The sequence below is a fragment of the Ammodytes marinus genome (assembly GCF_949987685.1).
Source record: "Ammodytes marinus genome assembly, chromosome: 7".
In the NCBI taxonomy this organism is placed as follows: Eukaryota; Metazoa; Chordata; class Actinopteri; order Uranoscopiformes; family Ammodytidae; genus Ammodytes; species Ammodytes marinus.
In genome coordinates this window covers 31,582,079-31,604,567 of record NC_137211.1, presented here as the reverse complement: position 1 = coordinate 31,604,567, position 22,489 = coordinate 31,582,079, and the positions used below count along the sequence as shown (strand labels likewise).

At 42.5% G+C, this 22,489-nt stretch overlaps 1 protein-coding gene across 1 annotated transcript in view; it reads left to right on the top strand.

The window, feature by feature from the left end:
* Positions 1-22,489, top strand: part of prex1 (phosphatidylinositol-3,4,5-trisphosphate-dependent Rac exchange factor 1) — a 164,706-nt gene that overhangs the window by 116,013 nt on the left and 26,204 nt on the right. The window contains 11 exon segments of the mRNA XM_080031313.1: positions 848-940; positions 4,189-4,337; positions 6,242-6,327; positions 7,566-7,705; positions 10,722-10,860; positions 11,169-11,344; positions 13,140-13,301; positions 13,998-14,208; positions 16,349-16,619; positions 19,013-19,231; positions 21,868-21,956. Coding sequence (XP_079887439.1) covers positions 848-940; positions 4,189-4,337; positions 6,242-6,327; positions 7,566-7,705; positions 10,722-10,860; positions 11,169-11,344; positions 13,140-13,301; positions 13,998-14,208; positions 16,349-16,619; positions 19,013-19,231; positions 21,868-21,956 — 1,735 coding nt within the window.

Genomic DNA, 22,489 nt, shown 5'->3' with positions numbered 1-22,489 from the left:
AGTCTCTTGGTAGACGGCTGTGTTGACTTTAGACGTGATCAAACACAGTGGACCAACACCATCAGATGACATGGTACCCACAGTCATCACTGACTGTTGAAACTTGACAGTGGACTTCAAGCAACTTGGATTTTGTGCCTCTCAAATCTTCCTCCAGACCTTGATTTCCAAATGAAATGTAAAATTGAATTTGGATCGGTGATGATTGAGGTACCATGTCATCTGCACAACACATCAGCAGTGTCACAGGCTGATCGTCCCTGATTCGTCCACACAACTGTCGCTCACTGGATCTGACCATTCTCTGTAAACCCTAGAGATGGTTGTGCATGAATTTTTATTTATTTATTTTTATTTAACCTTTATTTAACCAGGAAAGTCTTATTGAGATTAAAAATCTCTTTTACAAAAGAGTCCTGGCCAAGACAGGCAGCAGCACAGTTAGTTACAGACAATCATTTAAAAACAACAGAGAACATATAAATAGAGTCACAGTCAGAACATCATCAAACAAAGCATGAACAGACAGAAGAGCTTCAACATCAATCAGCAGTTTCTGAAATAATCAGAGCAGCCCGTCTAGCACCATAAACCATGACATGTTCAAAGTCACCTAAACCCCTTTCTTCCCCATTCTGTTGCTCGGTTTGAACTTCAACAAGTTGTCATGTGATTGGCTGATTAGTTATACAGTATGTATGTGTTAACAAGAAATTGAACCGGTCTACCTAATAAAGTGTCCGGTGAGTGTATGTCATCATGATAATGCCCAGTGAAATACATTTTATTCTGACAATTAGTCAGCTATGTAAAAGCTTGATTAATGAGGTGATTTTCTTTGTGCTAGATTCACCCGGAGGAGGACGACTACGGCTTTGAGATAGAGGAGAAAAACAAAGCCATTGTAGTGAAATCTGTCACCAGGGGCTCACATGCTGAGGTAATGGTCACCACACACACACACACACGCACACACACACATGCACACACACCACACATACCACACACACACACACACACACACACACACACACACACACACACACACACACACACACACACACACACACACACACACACACACACACACACACACACACACACACACACACACACACACACACACACACACACACACACACACACACACACACACACACACACAAACACCACACATACCACAAACACCACACACACACACACACACTACATCTCCTTCCTGCTCCAAGGCATTAGTTCAAGTAGGTAATGGCTGTCTACTGTTTGGACTGCTGCTGTCAGTCTGATCTGTTCGCTTTGGAAGGCCTTTGCTGTGATTGGCTGGAAAGCCATTAGACATACTCACTCACGTCATCCCCCCTCCCCACCCACACACACGCAAACACCACTTTACCCATCCAGCAGCACTTTTTGAAATACAGATAAGATTGTGGCACATCATTAAAAACGTGAACGGTTATTGAGTTTGCATCAGTAGTCCCATAATAATTGTTTTTCAACCTGACACAAATAAAATCACAGTGTCACTTTATTTCTAGGGCTAATATAAAAGTATTTGCTTCATGTCATTTGACATTTTATGTTTATAGAGGTTACATATTTCTGGCCAATCTCACCAGCCATCAAGGCCTATGTATTATTTCAGAATGTGGAGCATCTTCTACCTTGAATACACAGGGCGATTCCTTTACAAAGTTCCGGAAATGTTCAACCTTTTCCTAAGCATCATGAGTTGAACTGATTTCTCCCCCACCATCTCATCTGACAATCAGTTCTCTCCTGTCCCTCTGGCTCAAGTTATTTGACTCAGTGTCTTATCCCACATTGTCCTTCTTCTCACTCACTGGTTGCGCTCTGAATCGCATACTCTTTCTTTTTTCTATTCTACATACTACATCCGACGATAAAAATAATCTAGTTAGGATGCAGTAGGCATACTATTGGGACATACTTTACTCTCTTATTTCATCATAACATTGCGCCTTGATCTTGCCTCTTGCTTTTATATCCGTCGCATCCCATGTCGCATCCCCGTTTGTTTTCATATGGAGGCTTCGTCGATGTGACGTCACTTCACGTGCGCACTGGATTGTGGGTCGGAATCGCCCAAATAGGATGCACTTTTCAACACTAACAATCTTGGCCGCATGAAGTAGGACATCCGGGTACTTCTAACCATCCTAAATCTGGCCATAAGAATCGGGACATCCTAAATCTTTTTTCTACATACTATATAGTAGAAAGTATGCGATTCGGAACGCAACCACTCTCTGCATAATCTTTCTTTTTCTCCACTGACTGCTTCCATCATAGCATCCCTCACTCTTCTGTCTCTACTCCCTCTCTCCCTCTGGTATCCATCCCCCATGTCCCCCATTCTCCACAGTAACAGGACTGCTAGTAGTGACACAACATGTGTGCCAGCATAGTGAACACACACAAACACACGCACACACAAACACTCACATAGAGACACACGCACACACAAAGATACACACTCATACTCACATAGAGACTAGGTCTGTAACAATACAAAAACTCACGATTCGATTTGTATCACAAATTTTGACCCACGATTCGATACATAAAACGATTTTTTAAATTTGAAAAGTATTTTATTTAAATAACATTTATAATGACATTATTATATCATAATAATTGGGGCGACTGTGGCTCAGGTGGTTAAGCTGGTTGGCCAACGATCCTAGGGTTGGCGGTTCGATCCCCGCCCGGCCACTTGTGTCATGGTCGTTGTGTCCCTGGGCAAGACACTTCACCCACCTTGCCTCGTGTGAATGTGTATGACTGCTGTATGTTTGAGGTGGTGGTCGGAGGGGCCGTAGGCGCTGAATGGCAGCCACGCTTCCGTCAGTCTGCCCCAGGGCAGCTGTGGCTACTATCGTAGTTTACCACCACCAGTATGACTGTGTGTGAACGAATTGAACCTGGAACCATGTAAAGCGCTTTGAGTACCTTCAAAAGCGCTATATAAATCCAATCAATTATAATAATAACATTTAATAACAAATAACCTGAACAGGTTTGAACACAACAAACAATATAAGCAACATGAATAAATAAATAACCAAAGATATAACATTTCTCTCTTCTCTGTAACAAAATAATTCTGTTGAAAAATAAAAAATATTGAACTGTGCCGTAAACCAAAAATCAATAAATGAACACATAACAGCTACAGCTTCCTTCACCAAACCTTTCATCCAAAATTTAAGCCTAAATTTTTTAGAGACACACACACTGTCTGTTGACAGGATGGCTGATAACATACAACACACACACACACACACACACACACACACACACACACACACACACACACACACACACACACACACACACACACACACATACACACACACACACACACACACACACACACACAGACATAGACACTCATATAAAGATACACACACACACACCCATCTACATTCAGTGAGATGTGGCTCCCCCCAGTCGTTCCTACATCCACCCTGGGCTGTTATCCAGAGTTGGGCCCGGCTCAGCCCAGCAGGACAGTGGACTCACACAGAGAACACACACAGGCTGCTTTACCCCACCAATGTGACTGAAGATGTGCAAGATGACTGCATTTAATGATGTTGTGCTGTGTGTCAGTCAGTCAAGTAGGGATGTTTTGCTGATACTTTGTGTGCATACATTAATATGTGAAATCGTGACTGTATTTCCACATGCATATTGGCAGGTCACATTGTATTTAGTCCAAGGAAAAAGGCAAGATGGTATAACTCCACCTTTATATAAAGTGCATCTTTGTATTTGCATGTGCATAACTGTGGAAATGGAAAGTAGAACTTGTGTGCAAATCCAACAGGCCGCAGGCAGGAGGCTCAGGTGTGAATACCACGCAGCTTATTCTAGTGGCTTATCTTCATGTGCAATCCCTACATGAAAAGCCTTTTCATATGCTGGAAGAAACATGACAAGACTGAACTGGCTGTGGATCAGCACACACTGTTTTGGTTTGTTTAGTTCCATGCTCGTTGAAGGCACATACACTGATCAGGGTTCATCTATAACTTTTACTTTGCAAATGGGGGCTTTACATCTAGCTGAAACAAGCTGCAACCTAAAAATCACCACCTTGTGTCCCCTGTCTGTCTGTCTGTCTGTCTGTCTGTCTGTCTGTCTGTCTGTCTGTCTGTCCAGATGGCTGGCCTCCAGGTGGGCAGGAAGATCTTCACCATCAACGAGGACCTGCTGTTCCTCAGAACCTTCTCTGAGGTGGAGACCATGATCAGCCAGGCCTTCTGCATACGGAGATCACTGAGACTGCTGGTAGCCACCAAGGCCAAGGAGTGAGGGAACACACACACACACACACACACACACACACACACACACACACACACACGTATGTGTGTGTGTGCGCGTGTACATCAGAATGTGCATGTTGCAATCTCAGTGCGCCAGGAAGGAGTTTTATTATTACAGGAAGGCACACTGAATTAACAAAATAAAAGCTCTATAAATATTACAGCAAACTTCAGACATAGACCAATACTGTGTATTGGTTCATAGGTCATTGGGGTAAGTTAACTTTAAATGCCTGAAAGATGAAGATGCATTTATTAATATTAATATACTTACACTTGTAACTGGTGACCAGCCATTGGTTGCCGCTAATTTTGAAAAAATAAAAGCTCTATACATTTTACTAAGCAAACGTCACACATAAAACAATACTGTGTATTGGGGTCCTATCGTCAAAATTAGCGGTAACCAATGGCTGATTACAGGTTACAAGTAGGGGAGAACGGGGTAAGTAAGCACACTTTTTACTCTAGTGAGAATTGCTCATCACCAAAACATCTGTCAATAGCCATTCCTACATTAAATTGAAGCTTAAGGTGTTGGCTAGAAATGTGTGTCTCTCTTTTTTTCCAACTTATTGTAATGAAGAAGTAATTTACCATCAAAGACACTCTGACACATTGTGACAACCAACCCCATCAAGGGGTCGGTTGTCACACACTATGGGGTTGTTTATCACAATGTTATCTTAATGGGAAAAATCTTAAAAAGAAGGCAAGGAGGCAGAACCAAATTTGAATGTTTAATTGCATTGTCAAGTTGACAAATAGGCCTACATAACGTTCTGTAGCCTTGGCAGCTGGTCTAGTTTGGGATGCACTGGGTTGTTTTGATTTTGTTGCCCTTTTTTCTTTTGCTTGCTAGCTGCCTTTTCCTGCTCTATTCTTTCCTTCTCTTGGGTGTCAGTGAGGATACAGCTTGACAATTTCTTTCGTTATTGGGTTCCTTTTCTGTCTGCAGCCTTGAGATAACATGTGACAACCAACCCCCCAAAAAATTTGACGACCAACCCCAACTTGAATTTCTTGCTAGCATCAAGGCCAACAACCATCTGACAACTAATTAGCTTGCTAACCACAATCTAAACTATAGTTTACCCTTCACACTTTGTATGGGTAACAAGTGTTTTGTTATAAACCCATTGTGTAAAAGCCTAGAAGAAAAATACTGAGAAGCAAAATATTTTGAATTTGACATGAAAAACACAAAACATCCTCTCACCTGAAATGCAGCTGTCTTCCTCTGAGGAAGTCTATGTATGTGACCTCTGATCCCAATTCTGGACCTTTTTTATATCAACATTTCAGAGCTAGCGCGCTCTGGTGGCGAGATATAACGAATGTGACATCCAACCCATGTGACAAATTACCCCGTTCTCCCCTATTAATAATTGCATCTTCATCTTTCAGACATTGTAAAGTTTACTGACTCTTAAATTTATAGAGCTTTTATATTGTTAATTCAGTGTGCCTTCCTGTTACAGTGAAACACCTTCTGTCACACTGAGATTGCAATACGCACACTCTGATGTACACGTGCGCGCGCTCACACACACACACACACACACACACACACACACACACACACACACACAATGATGTAGCCTGCACACAAACCACACAAAAAATTTTAATGACGTGTGTATTTGATAATTTTTCAGTGTGTGTGTGCACAATTTCATCCAGTGTGCGTGAACTTATTCTCAATGTTTTCTTCCTACACGGCCTCTCATACACACACACACACACACACACACACACACACACACACACACACACACACACACACACACACACACACACACACACACACACACACACACACACACACACACACACACACACACACAGCAACAGCAACATGGTCTGACTGGTCTTTTCTCATTCAGGATTGTGAAGATTCCTGACACCCCAGACAGCCTGTCCTTCAGACTGTGTGGCTCGGCCCCTCCCCATGTCCATGCTGTCAGGAAAGGTGGGTTAACAGAGAGTACACACACAGTATAACATATGGAGAAAACATAAGGGTAGAAGGATACAGCCACTTTGAATGTGTAATGGAAATGTAATCTATTGAGTGGTTAACAGTTCACAGCTCCCAGGGAAATGATGCATTGCCATGTCTTGAATACAGTTAACAGTGGGTGTTTGTTTTTCTTTTCTTTCTGGTGACTCTTAATCTGTGAACAGATTTGTCATTAAGTTTGTAGGAGGTTGTATGTACATTTTCAGAATCGGTGCCAGTAAAGGCCAAGTATGGAAAGTTTATGTTGTCAAAAAGAGCAATCATTCTGGGTTCATTCAAGTGAAAGATGAGGTAACTCTAGCCTTTAACCAGCTGTTACTTTCTTCTTTAAGTGAGCCTCTATTAGGGTTTTATGGCCACCTGTCAACCAGACAGCCTGAGGTCTGGGTTCAACCCCCTAATAGAGCAAACTCTTCTTTTAAAACACACACACACACACATGCACACTCCCGATGCTCCGTGATCAAAGCTAAAAAAAGCAGTAGGTAGGTTAGAAGACACCCGCATCTCCTCAGTGCTCCTGCTCTGACCTTACAAGATGTTTGTACTACTTAGACCGACTCCAAATACAAAATGTGAATTGAATCCCAATGTGTAAAGCAGACAGGAGTAGGAGACGAGCCACTGGTCGGGGCTACCAAAGGTTTCACTTTGCCTTATTTTGGAAGGGGGACTTCTCTCTCCTTTCTCTCCCTCTCCACACACTAGCCTTTTCTCTCTTTCCTAGTCTGAATTCAGAGTCTCCAGTTGTTGTTTTTTTCAGTCCCCCAGTGTGATATCCATGCCTGGGTCAAGTAGTCCCGGTGTCGGGTAATTGCTGGCACCCTGGGTGGGAGTGATGCCAGCACTGCTATTTTTAGATGGGAGAGGAAGAGGATGGAGGTGTTGATTAGACTTCCAGGCTGTAAAGCCATTAGGAGCTTGGGACAGCGTGTTGCGACACTGGACTGGAGGAAGAGATATGGGAATTGAGTTCCAGAACCAGATTTAATACAAACATTACCATAGAACATGGGAGAGTAAGAAAAGGCTTTTTCTTCCAAGATATGGGAGACACATGTATGGCACTTTTAACTTTTCCCTGACTTACACTTGATGTTTTCCTAACCCCAATGTGTTGAATACAAGTCTGCTGTAATGTCACCAGCCCGTGACCTTTGACCTGTGCTCTTGTGTTGACCCTGCAGGCTGGGTGGCCGTGGGGGCGGGGCTCCAGCCGGGCCAGGTCATCCAGAAGGTCAACGGCAACAACGTCAACCGCAGTGACTACCAAGAAGTCCTGGAGCACTTCAGTGCCCAACGCACACACCAGGACACCCCCCAAGCGGTGAGTGAGACCACCAAAACACACACTCAATCCTCCTTTTCACTGAGCGGTTCGGTATGGTAGGTCATTTATTTGAGTTTCCACTTTCGAAAGTTAGCAAGGATATCAAAATAAGTCAACCTTGCCGCACCTTTTTCACCCTGTGTGTGACACCCGTAAGTCCGTTTGACAGGGTTGGAGTCAGAGTAGGATGTCCTCCTTATAGTCCGGTTGATTGTGTAATGTGAGTTTTTTGGGGATTAGGTAAACCCCACATTTTTGAAATCGTGGAAGAATAATGAATCGGGAAATGCATGATTCCAGTTTCGGATTTGCCAATATGGCCAAATCTTGGATTTGATATAATGGCAACTTTCAAACACTCATTTCTCAATATCTCACCTCCTAGATTACCGAGAATCAAGATTCCAGTAGCCAAATATATGTTTTCAGGGGCAAGGAAACCGTTGGTGTTAATAACAAATATAAATAAGTGGTCAATTATACATTTTTGGGTGGCTAACTTACATTTTATATAGGCAAATCAGAATTTATTTTGCTGAGCAGAGCAGAGCTTTTCTGGCATCCCTGTGGAGGTCAGGGATATTGAACCCAAGTGTTTAATGTTCAAAGCTTCCATTGTTGAAGCTGCTTAGGGGTGCTGTGGTCTCAAGGTCTCCCTCAAGGGGCTGTAACCCTCCAACACCATGGTGGGCTCCAGTGGTCAGGGAAGCCGCCCGGCTGAAGGAGGAGGTACAGACGGGCCTGAAGTGATGCAGCCTCTGCCCTGTCAGAGGGCTGGGAGATGTTCAGAGAAGCCATGGAGAAGGACCTTCAGTCACCAAAGTGTTTCTGGAAGACCGCCTGGCACCTCAGGCGGGGGAAACGGTGAACCAGCCAAGCTGTGTACAGTGAGGATGGGACGCTGTTGACCTCAACTGAGGAGGTAATCTACCAGTGGAAGGAACACTTTGAGGAACTCCTGAAGCTGACTAACACACCCTCTATGTTGGAGGCAGAGCTGGAGGCTGATGGGGGATCATCGTCAATTGCCCTGGTGGAATTCACTGAAGTATTACAACTCCACGGTGGCAAAGCCCCAGGGATTGATGAGAGCTGTACAGAAATGCCTAAAGCTCTGGGTGTGGAGGGGCTGTCTAGAATGACACGTCCTTTCAACATTGTGTGGAAGTCTGGGCAGACCGGGGTGGTGGTTCCCATGTTCTAAAAGGGGGAGCAGAGAGTGTGTGCCAACTACAGGGGTATCACACATTTCAGCCTCCCTGGTGTTTCTTTTAACACCATGACTTAAAATGAAGGACTAATTGAACTTGACAATAACAAATGGATTAATAATTACAGAAATGACCAGCAGGTGATCTGAATAGTTGATTGATGCTGGTGGAAACCAAACAGCGGTGGCATGGCTGTTTGCAGCATATACATCATTCACCCTCTGTAACAGACATATTTTGATTATCTATTTCTACAGGAATTTATTTATTACATGTCCTTAACATTTAAAAAAAAACTTCCCTACTTTCTCAATCACTTTGAGGCAGCAGTTCAGGATCTGGCACAATAGAGAAACATGTAGATTATGAAATAAAATCATTTATCACCAAAAGTGTAAAATACAACATGAATCTAGCCCTGACAAAAACCCTAGTGTGGGTCGAAACTGGTTGGCTTTGTGTATTTTAAAACATGATATGCCCTAACCCAGGGGTTTTCAAAGTGTGAGAGAGTGAGCCCCCCCCCCCAGAGAACAAATTTCAGCAGAGCCCCCCCCTAAAAGCTTTTTTCTAAATCCGTGTTTTGAAAAATATTTTAATTATTTTACAAATTTAAACATATTTTTGAAACATTCTAAACATTTTTGTGCGTTTTTAAACACATTTTTTAATACATTTTAGCATCTTAATCCAGTGTTTTAACCCTGCTTCCTTTAAGCATGGATAGTAGTGACTGAGTGTGCAGCGGAGTGAGAAAGATAGGCATACAGACTTGCCCAAATTATTGACTAGTTAAATGTCATTCATACACCCAGTGTTTTTTCGCTAGAGCCTCCAATGTCCTGCTGGAGGAAAATAGTAGCCAGCGGAGAACCAGACCCCCGGGAGATTTTTTTTCACCTTTTTAAAGTGAAATGCATGAATCTGGTGCACTTTGAGAGGAAAATTAAGAGGCTAAATCTGAGGAATTTTGGGTGAACAAATAATTTGGAGACACTGGGTCTGATGAATAAGAAGCTATTGAAGAAGGACAAATGGATTTTCCATAAAAATATTAATTTAAAATAAAAAAAATTATGCAAGGTCCTCTGGGATGGGCTTGGAGCTCTTTTTCTTTAACGAGACCTATTTCTCTGTAATATAATGAATGCATTTAAATGCAGTGAGAGGAACGAAGCAGAAGTACTCTTGTCCAGCTATGCCGTGATCTTATAAAGAACACAAACTAAAAAAAAAACATGTTCATCCGCGCCCCCCCCTGCCATAACCCCGAATACAAAAAAAAATCTGAATACATCAGGTTTAGCAAGCTAAAAAGTCATAATTTCAATCATATTTACCTGCATGGTTTCCAAGATTTAGGTTAAGGCCCTGTAAATGTGGATGTATTTTGTGGTAGGCACCTTTCTTTATGCAAAGTGTTAGCCTTACTATGTTCCAGTTCCAGTAAATGTTTTTCTGGTTCATTAACCTTAATAAGAGGTTAACCTTAATGGCAGGGTAAATTACCAGGATGTGGTTGATTTGTCAGACTGGACTGCCCGGTTTTGTAAGGTACTCCCAATCCTGATTGCTTTGTCTGGTGAAAACTGTCAACTGTCCACAGGGCATGTATCATTTTTTTTAAACACAGGCCTACTTGAGCATTGATGAATAAAATAATTTCCTCAAACTTTCTATTTTATGTTTTCCTTCCTTCATCCCTTTTTCTAAATGTATCCTGCGCTCACTTTCTCATTTTGGATCAAATACATAATTTTTGAACATTAGAGTAATTCTTAATATTCATTTCTTCTCCCCAGTGTCAGTGGGTCTATCGTGCATTTGAGGATGTGGAAGAGTTCCAAAGAGACAGAAGTGCAGGAGAGAAGGACGGCAGCCCTTTCAGGCCTTACCCAGTAGAGAACGACCACGATGAGGAGAACCACACCAATGGAACAGGTGAAACAAAATATTACATCTTCTTAAATTGTCTTTTTCCACATTAATTAAATTTTTTAGTAATAATGCTCTATTTTAAAACTATTTTATGGCACCACTGGCCAAGGAAAGGCTTGAAAACTCTAGCAACACTTATCATCTACAGAACGTTATTGTCACAACAATGCATTTTTTTCTTACATTTTTCAATGGCATATTAAAGATAGATTCTTTACTTCATTCGTACATACTTATCTTAAATAAAAAAACGCAGACTTGTGAATGCATGCACAGTTTGTATACTGACACGTGAAGGTTGTGCTCCACAGAGCAGCGGCTGGGCAGACTGTCCCTGTGTGAGGAGCATCCCCTGGTCAGTATGACAGTGGACAACGTTCATCTGGAGCACGGCGTCATTTATGAATATGTCAGCACTGCCGGCATCAAGAGCCACGTCCTAGAGAAGATGGTGGTGCCCAAAGGCTGCTTCAGCCTCACTGCCAAGGTAGTGATGGGAGAGGAAGGGCTTTGAATATCTCAACAGGAGAGTGCCTGGAGTACATGTTGTATAATATATATATATACACTCAACAAAAATATAAACGCAACACTTTGGCCTTTTATTGTGGACAGTCTAAGGCACACCTGTGCACTAATCATGATGTCAGATCAGCATCTTGATGTGGCACACCTGTGAGGTGGAATGGATTATCTCAGCAAAGCAGAAGTGCTCACTATCACACATTTAGACAGATTTGTGAACAATGTTTGAGAGAAATGGTACAATTGTGTATCTGGAATGAATTTTAGATCTTTAAGTCCATCTCATGAAAAATGGGAGCAAAAACAAAAGTGTTGCGATTATATTTTTGTTGAGTGTGTGTATATATATATATATATATATATATATATATATATATATATATATATACAGTATATATTAGGGCTGTCAAATTAACGCGTTAATTTCGATTAATTAATCACAGAAAAATTTACGCGATTAAAAAAATTAACGCAGATTAATCGCACTTCTATAATGCCCTTTGACCCGGTGCAAAAGTGGTGCGTAGCTGCACCGAGCTGCACCTGAAGCAGACACAGCCCGCGCGGGTGAAAGGGAGAAAAGTAAAGAGAGAAGCAGGGGGCCGAGGGCTCTATGGACGGTTTAATAAGCATGAAGGTAGGAAGACATATTACTTTATTCTCCGCAGCCAGTGTCTGTGCATTATTGATTTAGTGGGTGCAACAATGTAGGCTAGGTTCAAAACAGTATCTCTCAATCTTTCTCCCCGTGTCTCAATTTTGTTTGCTAGCGTCTCGTCGTCCGCGTAAACGTGTGTGTGTGTGTGTGTGTGTGTGTGTGTGTGTGTGTGTGTGTGTGTGTGTGTGTGTGTGTGTGTGTGTGTGTGTGTGTGTGTGTGTGTGTGTGTGTGTGTGTGTGTGTGTGTGTGTGTGTGTGTGTGTGTGTGTGTGTGTGTGTGTGTGTGTGTGTGTGTGTGTGTGTGTGTGTGTGTGTGTGTGTCAATATTTTTGCCTATGAGTACGACGATGGTGAATGAATCGGCATAAGCATCTGTGGCAGTGCAGCGCTGTCTGTTGTGGAGACAGAAGTTACGAGAGACGGAGAGAGAGAGAGAGCGAGAGAGATAAATAGAGAGAGAGAGAGAGAGAAACAAACTGTAGCAGGCTATACAGCTGTTTATAAACAGGTATAAAAGTGTCATAAAAGTATGCGATTAATTTAGATTAATTAATCACAGAGCCTGTAATTAATTAGATTAATTTTTTTAATCGCTTGACAGCCCTAGTATATATATATATATATTTCATGCTTTATTTGACAGTTTGTAGAGACAGAGGTGAAATGGGGCGGAGAGGGGAAGACATGCAGAGAACGACCCGGGCGGGATTCGAACCCGGGTCTGCTACGGGGCCTTAAGCCCTTACCCACTGCGCCATGGGGGCCCCTGTATAATAACATTTTAAATTTGTGTAACTTGGCTTGGATCTTCTTAGCCTCCAACATATTACATGTCATGTATCACTTGGCCGCTCACCAGATGTTGGCTCACTCATATTTGTTCAACTTGTGCTATCACGACAGATACTTGAGTAGCAAAGTTTTTTTTTGGCCTTACTGGTGGTTTTGGTTGTTAGTATAAGAGAGCTGAATGTAGAGCTAGATGACAATCAGAGCAGCTGCTACTATGAATGGTATTTTTACTCTCTTTGTAAGAACACATTTTAAAAGTTTTATTGGATGACTGATCCATGCTTGGTAATCTTTCACGTTGCTGCAGCTGCTGGAGGCCTTCTCTGCTGATGACGGCCTGTTGGTTGGTAACTGCAGCCAGCTCATCTCCCAGAGCCAGCGCGTCGTCACCATGCCTCAGTTCCAGTTCAGACAAATCTGTGACGCCAAGCTGGAGAGTATCCGCCGGCGCATCAGCAGCTATCAGCAGGTACTGATGCACACTGCTCCACGCTCTGCAAACACACTATCACTATGTCACATCCATGTCAACTGTAACACACAGGAATAACACCTACCCATTCATGTGTCCCGGCTGCATGAAACTACTGACAGCCATCCTCCTGGAGGCTTTCTGACAGCTAAGAGAGGCTATTCAGTGGGATGTGAAAACAGATGGAACATTCCTTTTCTGGATTTACTGGACGTCTATCAAACACACTCACAAATATTATAAAAGATAAAATATTCCCCCTCATGGTGAAATACTGTGGATCTTGATACACTTGACACCTAACAAGAAAGTTGTTTGTAATAGTTAGACCCAAGCGCTCAAATGTTCTGCTACAGGGGGGGCTGTGGCGAAGGGGATAGGGTGATGGACCCACAACTATGGGGTTGGCGATCCCCAGTCTCCCCGCCACATGTCCAAGTATCCCTGAGCAAGACACTGAACCCTAAATGTCTCCTGTTAGCCAGCACCCTGCGTGGTAGCTGCTGCCATCGGTGTGATCCAGTTGTAAATCGCTTTGGATAAAAGCGTGACGCGTCTGCTAAATGACATGTAATGTAATATGTTTTGCCTTACTGTTAGTGAAAATCATCTTCCTATATACACACACTTTGGATATGTATGCTGTGCGGGAGCTTTTGTGTTCACTAAACTACATTTATGTCCTGATCCCAGTTTGCCCATGAGCTGAGGAACAAGGCGTGGCCCTCCTTCAGGCAGGCTGGAGTCCTCCCTCACCCACTGGGCTGCATGGACTTTGTTCCCACCAACTGCCACATCAACTCCATGCAGGTCTCCTATCCCAAGAGCACTACCTCTGCTGGAAGAACTTTCAGCATCCGCTTTGGGCGCAAGAACTCCATATTTGGCCTGGATGCTGACCAAGGTATTTCTACAGTGCTGCTTGAAAGTATGTGAACCTCTTGAGCATCTTGGAGTTGTATTGAGTTTAACCATTATTAAGTATTTTGTTCAATACCAGTATTTTTAATATTAAATAACAGGTGTGTGTTTTTAAATTCCACATTCCACCAATGTAATGAGAGATCTTTAGGGAAGAAATTGGGTGGCACTAGATAAAACGGATCAAATCAGGTCAGTTTAGGCCCACCAAAGTGAACCCATACACGTCAAGCTACTGTGGATTATTCAAGAGACACAAGAAAACTAAAACAAATGGCTGTCTGGCGGCAAGCTAAAGCTGTGAAAATAATTGAACGGATATTTAGGTTTAAGGTTAGCATTTATATACAGTCCCCTCCAAAAGTATTGGAACATTGAGGCCAATTCCTTCATTTTTGCTGTAGACTGGAAACATTTGGGTTTCTCACAAAAATATGAATATGAGACAATAGATCAACATTTCAGCTTTCATTTCCAGGTATGTACATCTGGATCTGATACACAACTGTGAAGATAGCATTATTTGTAAAGGAACACCACATTTTTAGGTGAGCAAAAGTATTGGAACAGATAGACTTAAAATAAATTAAAGTGAATAAGACTTAATATTTTGTTGCAAATCCTTCGCTTGCAATAACTGCATCAAGCCTGTGACCCATTGACATCACAAAACTTTTGCATTCTTCTTTTGTGATGCTTTTCCAGGCTTTCACTGCAGCCTCTTTCAGTATATCAGATCGAGATGTAAATACCTGGAAATGAAAGCTGAAATGTTGATCTATTTTCTCATATTCATATTTTGGTGTCAAACCCAAATGTTTTCAGTCTAAAGCAAAAATAAAGGAATTGGCCTCAATGTTCCAATACTTTTGGAGGGGACTGTATGTGGATGAAAAACGTTTTTCTTCTGGCCCCCTCTGCAACAATACAATGCTGACTTCTGCTGACCTCAAACTCCTTAAAATGACTCCCATCTCCATAAGGAAACACACTAACTATGCTTATGTACCCCCAGCGCTGAAATCTTAAAGGTAGAGGGGAACCAGATAAATACCCCTTTCCAATACGATTTCAACTTTCATTAGTACATTCTCTGTCACATATCCACTCCTCAAACTAAGCTTCACTGAGATACATCCAATCCTATATGCTCACCAAGGATTCCCATAGTAAATGACATGAGTGGTTCGCCATTAAGACTCCATTAGCCCCCAGCCATACTCGTGTTTCTGACATGAATGATGTCAGCAAAGCACAGTCCAGGCATGTGTGCCTTTCACGGAGAGGTCAAAGGGGAGAGGAAGACAGATATTTAGTGCAAATGGAATAGAACGTCACAGAGGAATATCCGTTATCCATACATACAGAAAGAAGTAGCCTGTGTTCCCTGACTTTATTATGATGCAGCTTTAAATCAATTAGGAGTGTCTAAACCTGGCTGCTGAACCCACTCCCCTCAACAAAGATAAAACTCAGTGCAGCTGTCTAGGCAGCAGACAGTCAGCGTTACTTTCATTGTTCCAGGATGGTTGGTCCTCACAGCGCCAGCTACAAGTCACATCTGCACAGCAGTTGTACTGACGAGATGTTGGACTTGGGAAAACCTTTTCAGTTTGCATAGAGATGGTGTGGTTTGAAGTCACCGTCAGCAGTTTTAAAGTTTTTTAGAGACTGTTTTTATCCAATCAGGAGACGCTATAAAGAGGCGGGTCCCTGTGCCCGTGAACGATGACTTGCTAGCCTCCTTCGCAGCACTATCTAACGAATACGGCTGTGTGTTCATGTGGTGGTGACCTATGGACGAGGGAGGGGACTGCTAACTGCAGTCACTGACAGGAAGTTAGCGAAAAGGACCCAATCAGTTTTGGGATAACTAAGGTTATTGCAGCTTAGTTTGGCATTCAACCCAAGCAAAGAGTTTTGCATCCTGCTGTTGCTCTGCACATCAGAGGGTGGCCCATAGAGAAAGTTGTTTTGCCTCAGGTCCAAACAGTAAACAGACAAGAGTGTTACTTCATAGGGGTTTGAACATCTCTTTGAACATTTTAACAACAAGGGTTGAAGTCTGTTTCATTCCGCTTCTGCAAACCATTTTTCTTCTGCTCGACTCTCCTCTCTTCCAGCTCAACTGAACCCCATGTCCCACACTCAGCACTGTGTGACCAGCATGGGGGCTCCCTCCTGGCTGTGCACGGGCCTGGAGGGGGACCAGGCGGAGGGGGAAGTGAGTGTGGACGGAGGCCAGGGGTCAGGGGACAGTCGCCAGGGGGAAGGAGGGTTGAGCTTCCTGCTCAAACAGGAAGACACAGAGAGCCAGGATGCCTACATCCACTTATACAGCCGTCTGGACGTCGCTGTCAGGGAGATGAAGCAGTATGTCGCTCAGATAGATGTGTAAGTGTTACCGTTCATATTACGTGCTACTGAAAAAGTGTCACCTTGGAACACAGTGGCTTTGGAAAGTATGAAGACCTGTTCACTTTTGGCAGACTTTATTGTGTTCATTTAATTCTGAATGGATATCATTTCCATTTTTGCGTCTTTGCTCAATAACCATATGTAAAAACATGTTTTAAGAAATGTTTGCTAATGGCAGGAGGCGCTAGTGAGCACGCCATGGAGTAGGTTGTGGTTTTACTCAGCTCCTCCACCTTCGCTAAATTTAAATAAAGAACGCTCATTTTTTGACTGGACAGAGTTTGGAAAGACACAAATAAGGTCCCACAATTCACAAAGCAAAGGCTTCAGAACAGGTCTCTGGATGTCCTTGAGTGGTGCAGACAAAGCCTGGACTTCAAGTCCATGGAACATCTGTGGAGAGAGCAGAAGATGGAAATAAGAATGGGATAAACTTCCCCATTCCAGGGGCCTATTGCATAAAAGTGGTATTAAGATATCCAGGATGATTGATAAAGCCAGCCTTGACAAAGTCTAGCCTGGGCACTTTGGATTAGTCAGTAGCATAAACGCCAATCCAGGATGTAAAGTGGCTGCTTTGTCAAGCCAGGTGTAAGTAATTCTGTTAAGTGCCAGCCCACAGCTTTCAGAAGTAGACCCAAAGATCGAACACAGATTTACTGATGGAAAAATGGAAAAGACGGCCCATTTTCCCACAATGCCTTGCTAGTTTAAACCGTAAGTCAGGGGGCAGTTCATTTCATACAGCAGATGTATTCTCTGCCAACTGTTCTTGATGTCCCTGCATTGTTTTATGATAAAATAGTTGACAGTGAGCAGTCTGAAGGTGCATCTAAAAAATTTAATATCATGGAAAGTCCATTCAAAAAGTGAAACTTTCATAGATTCATTACACAAAGTGAAATATGTCAGGTCTTTTTTTGGATGATTGATTGATCATGGAATAAAAAATCCAGTATCTCAAAATATTAGAATGTTACATACAACCAATCAGAAAAAGGATTTATAATACAGAAATGTCGACCTTCTGAAAAGTATGTTTATTCTAGATTAATTTCACTTCATGTGTAATGAATTTCTAGAATATATTTAAGTTTCACTTTTTGAATTAAATTACAGAAAAAAGGAATTTTTCATTGATATTGAATTTTGTTTTAGATGCACCTCCATATAGTGATAAGTACAAAGTGAATTTATTTGACCCACACTTGCAACGTCATCTGCCATCGATAATCAATTGTATAAATATAGCCTGCAATATTGAACATCAATTATTATAATTTATATCATTGCATCTTAATCTAATTAAAATTAAGTTAATTATAAATAGTTCAGGTTAAATAGATAAAAAATAAGAACTATTTAACTAAATGACAATGCAGTCTTTTATGTGGTACCTTAAAACAGGCTAATGAAAATAAAGCAATACACAGAAGATCATGGAATAACTGTTAAACACCTTGATTTCAGATCGAAGTGACAGCTGACTGAGCCAATCAGGCAACAGAATAAGTTTATCCTTTACGTTTAGCCTGGTCGGGACCAGGCTAAACGTAAAGGATAAACATCTCCATGGTAACTTGTGTCCCTCCGCTTTTATGCAACCGGATCATGGCTAACGCAAGCCAGGATAACCGAAATATCCTAGGTTAATCCCTTATCCTAGTTTTATGCAACAGGCCCCAGGTGTGCACAACTTGTAAAAACATAGTCAAGAACACTATAAGCTGTGCTACCAAAGAGGGTCTGAATTTCAGCTCAAACAGCTGTTGCTGTAATCAAATATTGACGTTCCACTAGTGTTCATAGTGTGAGTAGACTATTTTGGTAGCCTTCACAGTGACATTTAGAAATCTCTGGATAAAAAGCTAGGAGCTGTAGGCCTCGTGAGGCTGTTTGTCAGCTGTTCTTTGTCTGTCTGCCCTTTGCCTTGTTTAATGTTGAGGATTTACAAAAGGAACAATCTTCAAGCCCAAAATATTTCTTGGCCGGGCCCAGTACAGGAACCAGGATAACATCAAGAGAAAGATACACATAGTGTGTGTCTGTGCCGAGGAAGGGGTGTGACAATGTGGATGAATAGACTCATGTGTTCTATGCAGAGTGTATAACAATATCAATATAATATTGAAATGTCTTGACATTACATGAAGTGGTGTACTTCCAGTAAACGTTCTATCTCCAAAGCTTTCCATACATTTTCAAATATTCAAAACTGCTAGAAATAAATAATTCCATAAAACAAAAATGTATGGTTATGCTTAGTAGTTTAAGGTGACACACTTAAACTGTATTTGCCATATGTTGTCAAATGTGTTTTAAAATGAGGAATAATACCCTTATTTAATCATTTATTTATTTTCCGTCAGCCTCTTGTCGTCTATCACTGAACCCACGCAGCTCCAGGGGGAGGGAGGGGAGCCCCCGGTGTACGAGCCCAGTCACCCCCCCTCGCTGGCCCCCTGTGAGCAGGGCTGTGAGCAGGACAAAGTGGAGCCAGGAGGCATCAAGAGGGTCTGCTTCAAGGTGAACGAAGAGGACCAGGAGGACTCAGGCCATGACACCATGAGCTACAGGGACTCATACAGGTAATACAACTGTCTCTGTCTGTCTGTCACTCTGCAGAGCCATGCTCCTGCTTCTTTCCCTGTCTCTGTCTGTCTGTCACTCTGCAGAGCCATGCTCCTGCTTCTTTCTCTGTCTCTGTCTGTCTGTCACTCTGCAGAGCCATGCTCCTGCTTCTTTCTCTGTCTCTGTCTGTCTCTGCAGAGCCATGCTCCTGCTTCTTTCCCTGTCTCTGTCTGTCTGTCACTCTGCAGAGCCATGCTCCTGCTTCTTTCTCTGTCTCTGTCTGTCTGTCACTCTGCAGAGCCATGCTCCTGCTTCTTTCTCTGTCTGTCTGTCTCTGCAGAGCCATGCTCCTGCTTCTTTCCCTGTCTCTGTCTGTCTCTGCAGAGCCATGCTCCTGCTTCTTTCCCTCCTTGGGACACTAACATGTATTCCAGATGTTCAAAATCAAAAGGCTAAAAATTACTTCAACATTTTCAGATCATTTGCTTGTTGTGAGTTCATTCAGATGTTTCTGTCTGTGTGTATGTTAAGAGAGTGAGAGCGTGTGTGTGTGTGTGTGTGAGAGAGCGAAAGTGTGTGTGTGTGTGTGAGAGAGAGAGAGAGAAGGTGTGTGTGTGTGTGTGTTAGAGAGAGAGTGTGTGTGTGCATGGTTGACTGGGCAGTGCTCCATTGACCCCACCCTCCACCACCCACTAAGCTGTACTTATTGGTTGTTGGTGTGGTGGGCTGCTTTCAGGAAAGAGCCAAATGTTTTGGGTGCGGCCTCCTCCTCAGCCACTCTGTCATTAAGACCCGGCCATGCCATGTGAAACGCGCCTACCTCATCGTAATAAAATGTAAAGGAAAATGCACGCTGTAGTATGTGTGGCAAAACATCCTCCATTCATGGTGCTGTGGATGAATCCTCCCTCTTGTGAAACAGTGGATGTGATGAGAGTGCTACTGTCAGGGCTGGATGGGGGATTTCTTCTCCCTCTTTTTAAAGTATTGACATAAAAGCCTGAGGTGTGGACAGAGCACAGTGCAGCAGCCGGAGCTCATGGGCTGCGTACAGCTTGTGAGGGACAGTGTGAGAACAGCATACCACACTGACTCCTACCCCACTCTAAGGGAAAATACAGGAGACAAGAGTGTGTTAAGATCTGTCTGTATGTCTGTCACACGGAGTGTGTCCATATCCTTCTGAGACAGAGAGCAGTTTAGCACTGCCATCAGAATCCCATAGATTTTGCTTTGTTGCTTAACATTTCAAATCAACGTTAGAGGAGTTGTTAATGAACTGGGATCTCAATGGGGTTTATGAATGCAAATGTGCCACCTTTTAATAAAGGCACCCAGTGTATTTTGAATGTGTGCATATATTCAGGCCAGATGTGCTACTAAAAGCTTGATAATTGTCAGTATGGTGGTCACACTTTTTGCAGGAGGTGTGTGGCTAAGTTTGTGTGTGTGTGTGTGTGTGTGTGTGTGTGTGTGTGAGTGTGTGTGAGTGTGTGAGTGTGTGTGTGTGTGTGTGTGTGTGTGTGTGTGTGTGTGTGTGTGTGTGTGTGTGTGTGTGTGTGTGTGTGTGTGTGTGTGTGTGTGTGTGTGTGTGTGTGTGTGTGTGTGTGTGTGTGTGTGTGTGTGTGTGTCGTGTCTGTGTGGTTTTTTGGTTTATTTCTGGAAAACCAACCTCCCCATGCAGAAGCAGATATTCAGAAAGGCATACTACAGAACACATATACTGTATAAGAGAGTATCGTGTGTATATTATATTATTATGTGTATAACAAAGAAAGAGAAAAACAATGGTAAGCCTGAAATATATTTAGAAGTAGAGGACTGAGGGAAGGGTACAAAAATAAAATCTTTGCACATATCACACACACACACACACACACACACACACACACACACACACACACACACACACATGCGCGCGCACACGCACACACACACACACACACAGGACCTGGAAGCATAATCAGGCAGGTGATTACAGCCTAGCTGGGTGATAGCAGAGAAAGACAAAGCTGGTGTTGTACCCTGTTGTCGCTGCTAGGCCATTTGTCATGGTAATTCAGCATGGTGAATCACTCAGAGGGCTGTGTGAGCGTTCTTACTTTAAGCGATGTATAATTTGAGCCACATAAATCTCTCGTATGCTCCTGGTAATCATGTTCAATCACATAGTCCTATGACTATAAATACCAGACTGTTTCATTTTACAGAGCTGTCTCAGGCACTTTTCTGTTCTCTGCCCACAGCAGACTAGTGAGCTAGAACACACTGACAGCCCTGCAGAGACCATGTGTTTAGAAGAGTGTCTGTATAAATAGGTGAGCTGCAGCTCCAGGGTCTAAGTATAATCTTAACATTTTTGGGGACTTTATCAAAGCTACAATTTACTAAATGCTTCTCGGTGCAAACCAGTGGAAGTTGTTGCTTTGGAAAAACATTTCATTACCTTTTGGTCTTTTCTCGCATACTATGAATCAGGAAAGGCATTAACCATCACAATGATTGTTTGGCAGCAAAATGACAAGACACAGCTTTAATACTTTCAAGTGTGAACCCTTTGCTTTATAATGCGTTTAAACATTTGCGTGTGCGTGTGTGTGTGTGTGTGTGTGTGTGTGTGTGTGTGTGTGTGTGTGTGTGTGTATTGTTACAGCGAATGCAACAGCAACAGAGATTCGGTGCTGTCCTACACCAGTGTGAGGAGCAACAGTTCTTACCTTGGCAGTGATGAGATGGGATCAGGTATAAAGAAACACAATGGAGTTGTACTGTCCAGCTGTACATGTAGTTCATTTGTTATGCAGAGCTTCACATTTGATATGTTTTCAACATCTTGAAGGCTCCTCACTAAAATGTGTCTCCTTTCATCTACAGTGACTTATTGAGCACATTAGCACTCTAAAGTGAATTCAACATAAACAATATGAGCTACCTGAAGCAAATACACACATGCTAGCTGTGTGTCAAACAAATCCATAGAATATTAAGTGTTTGCATAAGAATGGCCAACTTGGAATTCCTCTTTAGTTTGTGGTAACACCAAGACTGAGAAAGGCTGTTGGATATTTCTTGGGGTTGTATATATATCAGACATCACACATCTTAATCCACATTTATTGAGCTGTGATCCAAGTATGTGTCGACTGCTATTCATCACTTCTTTTTATCGGCCCACAACGAGACATTCTATTGGGGGGATTTATTGGCCACATCCTCTCCAATTTGACTCGTGAGAATTAATGTGACAACAGATGGATAGAAACGTGTTTATTAAG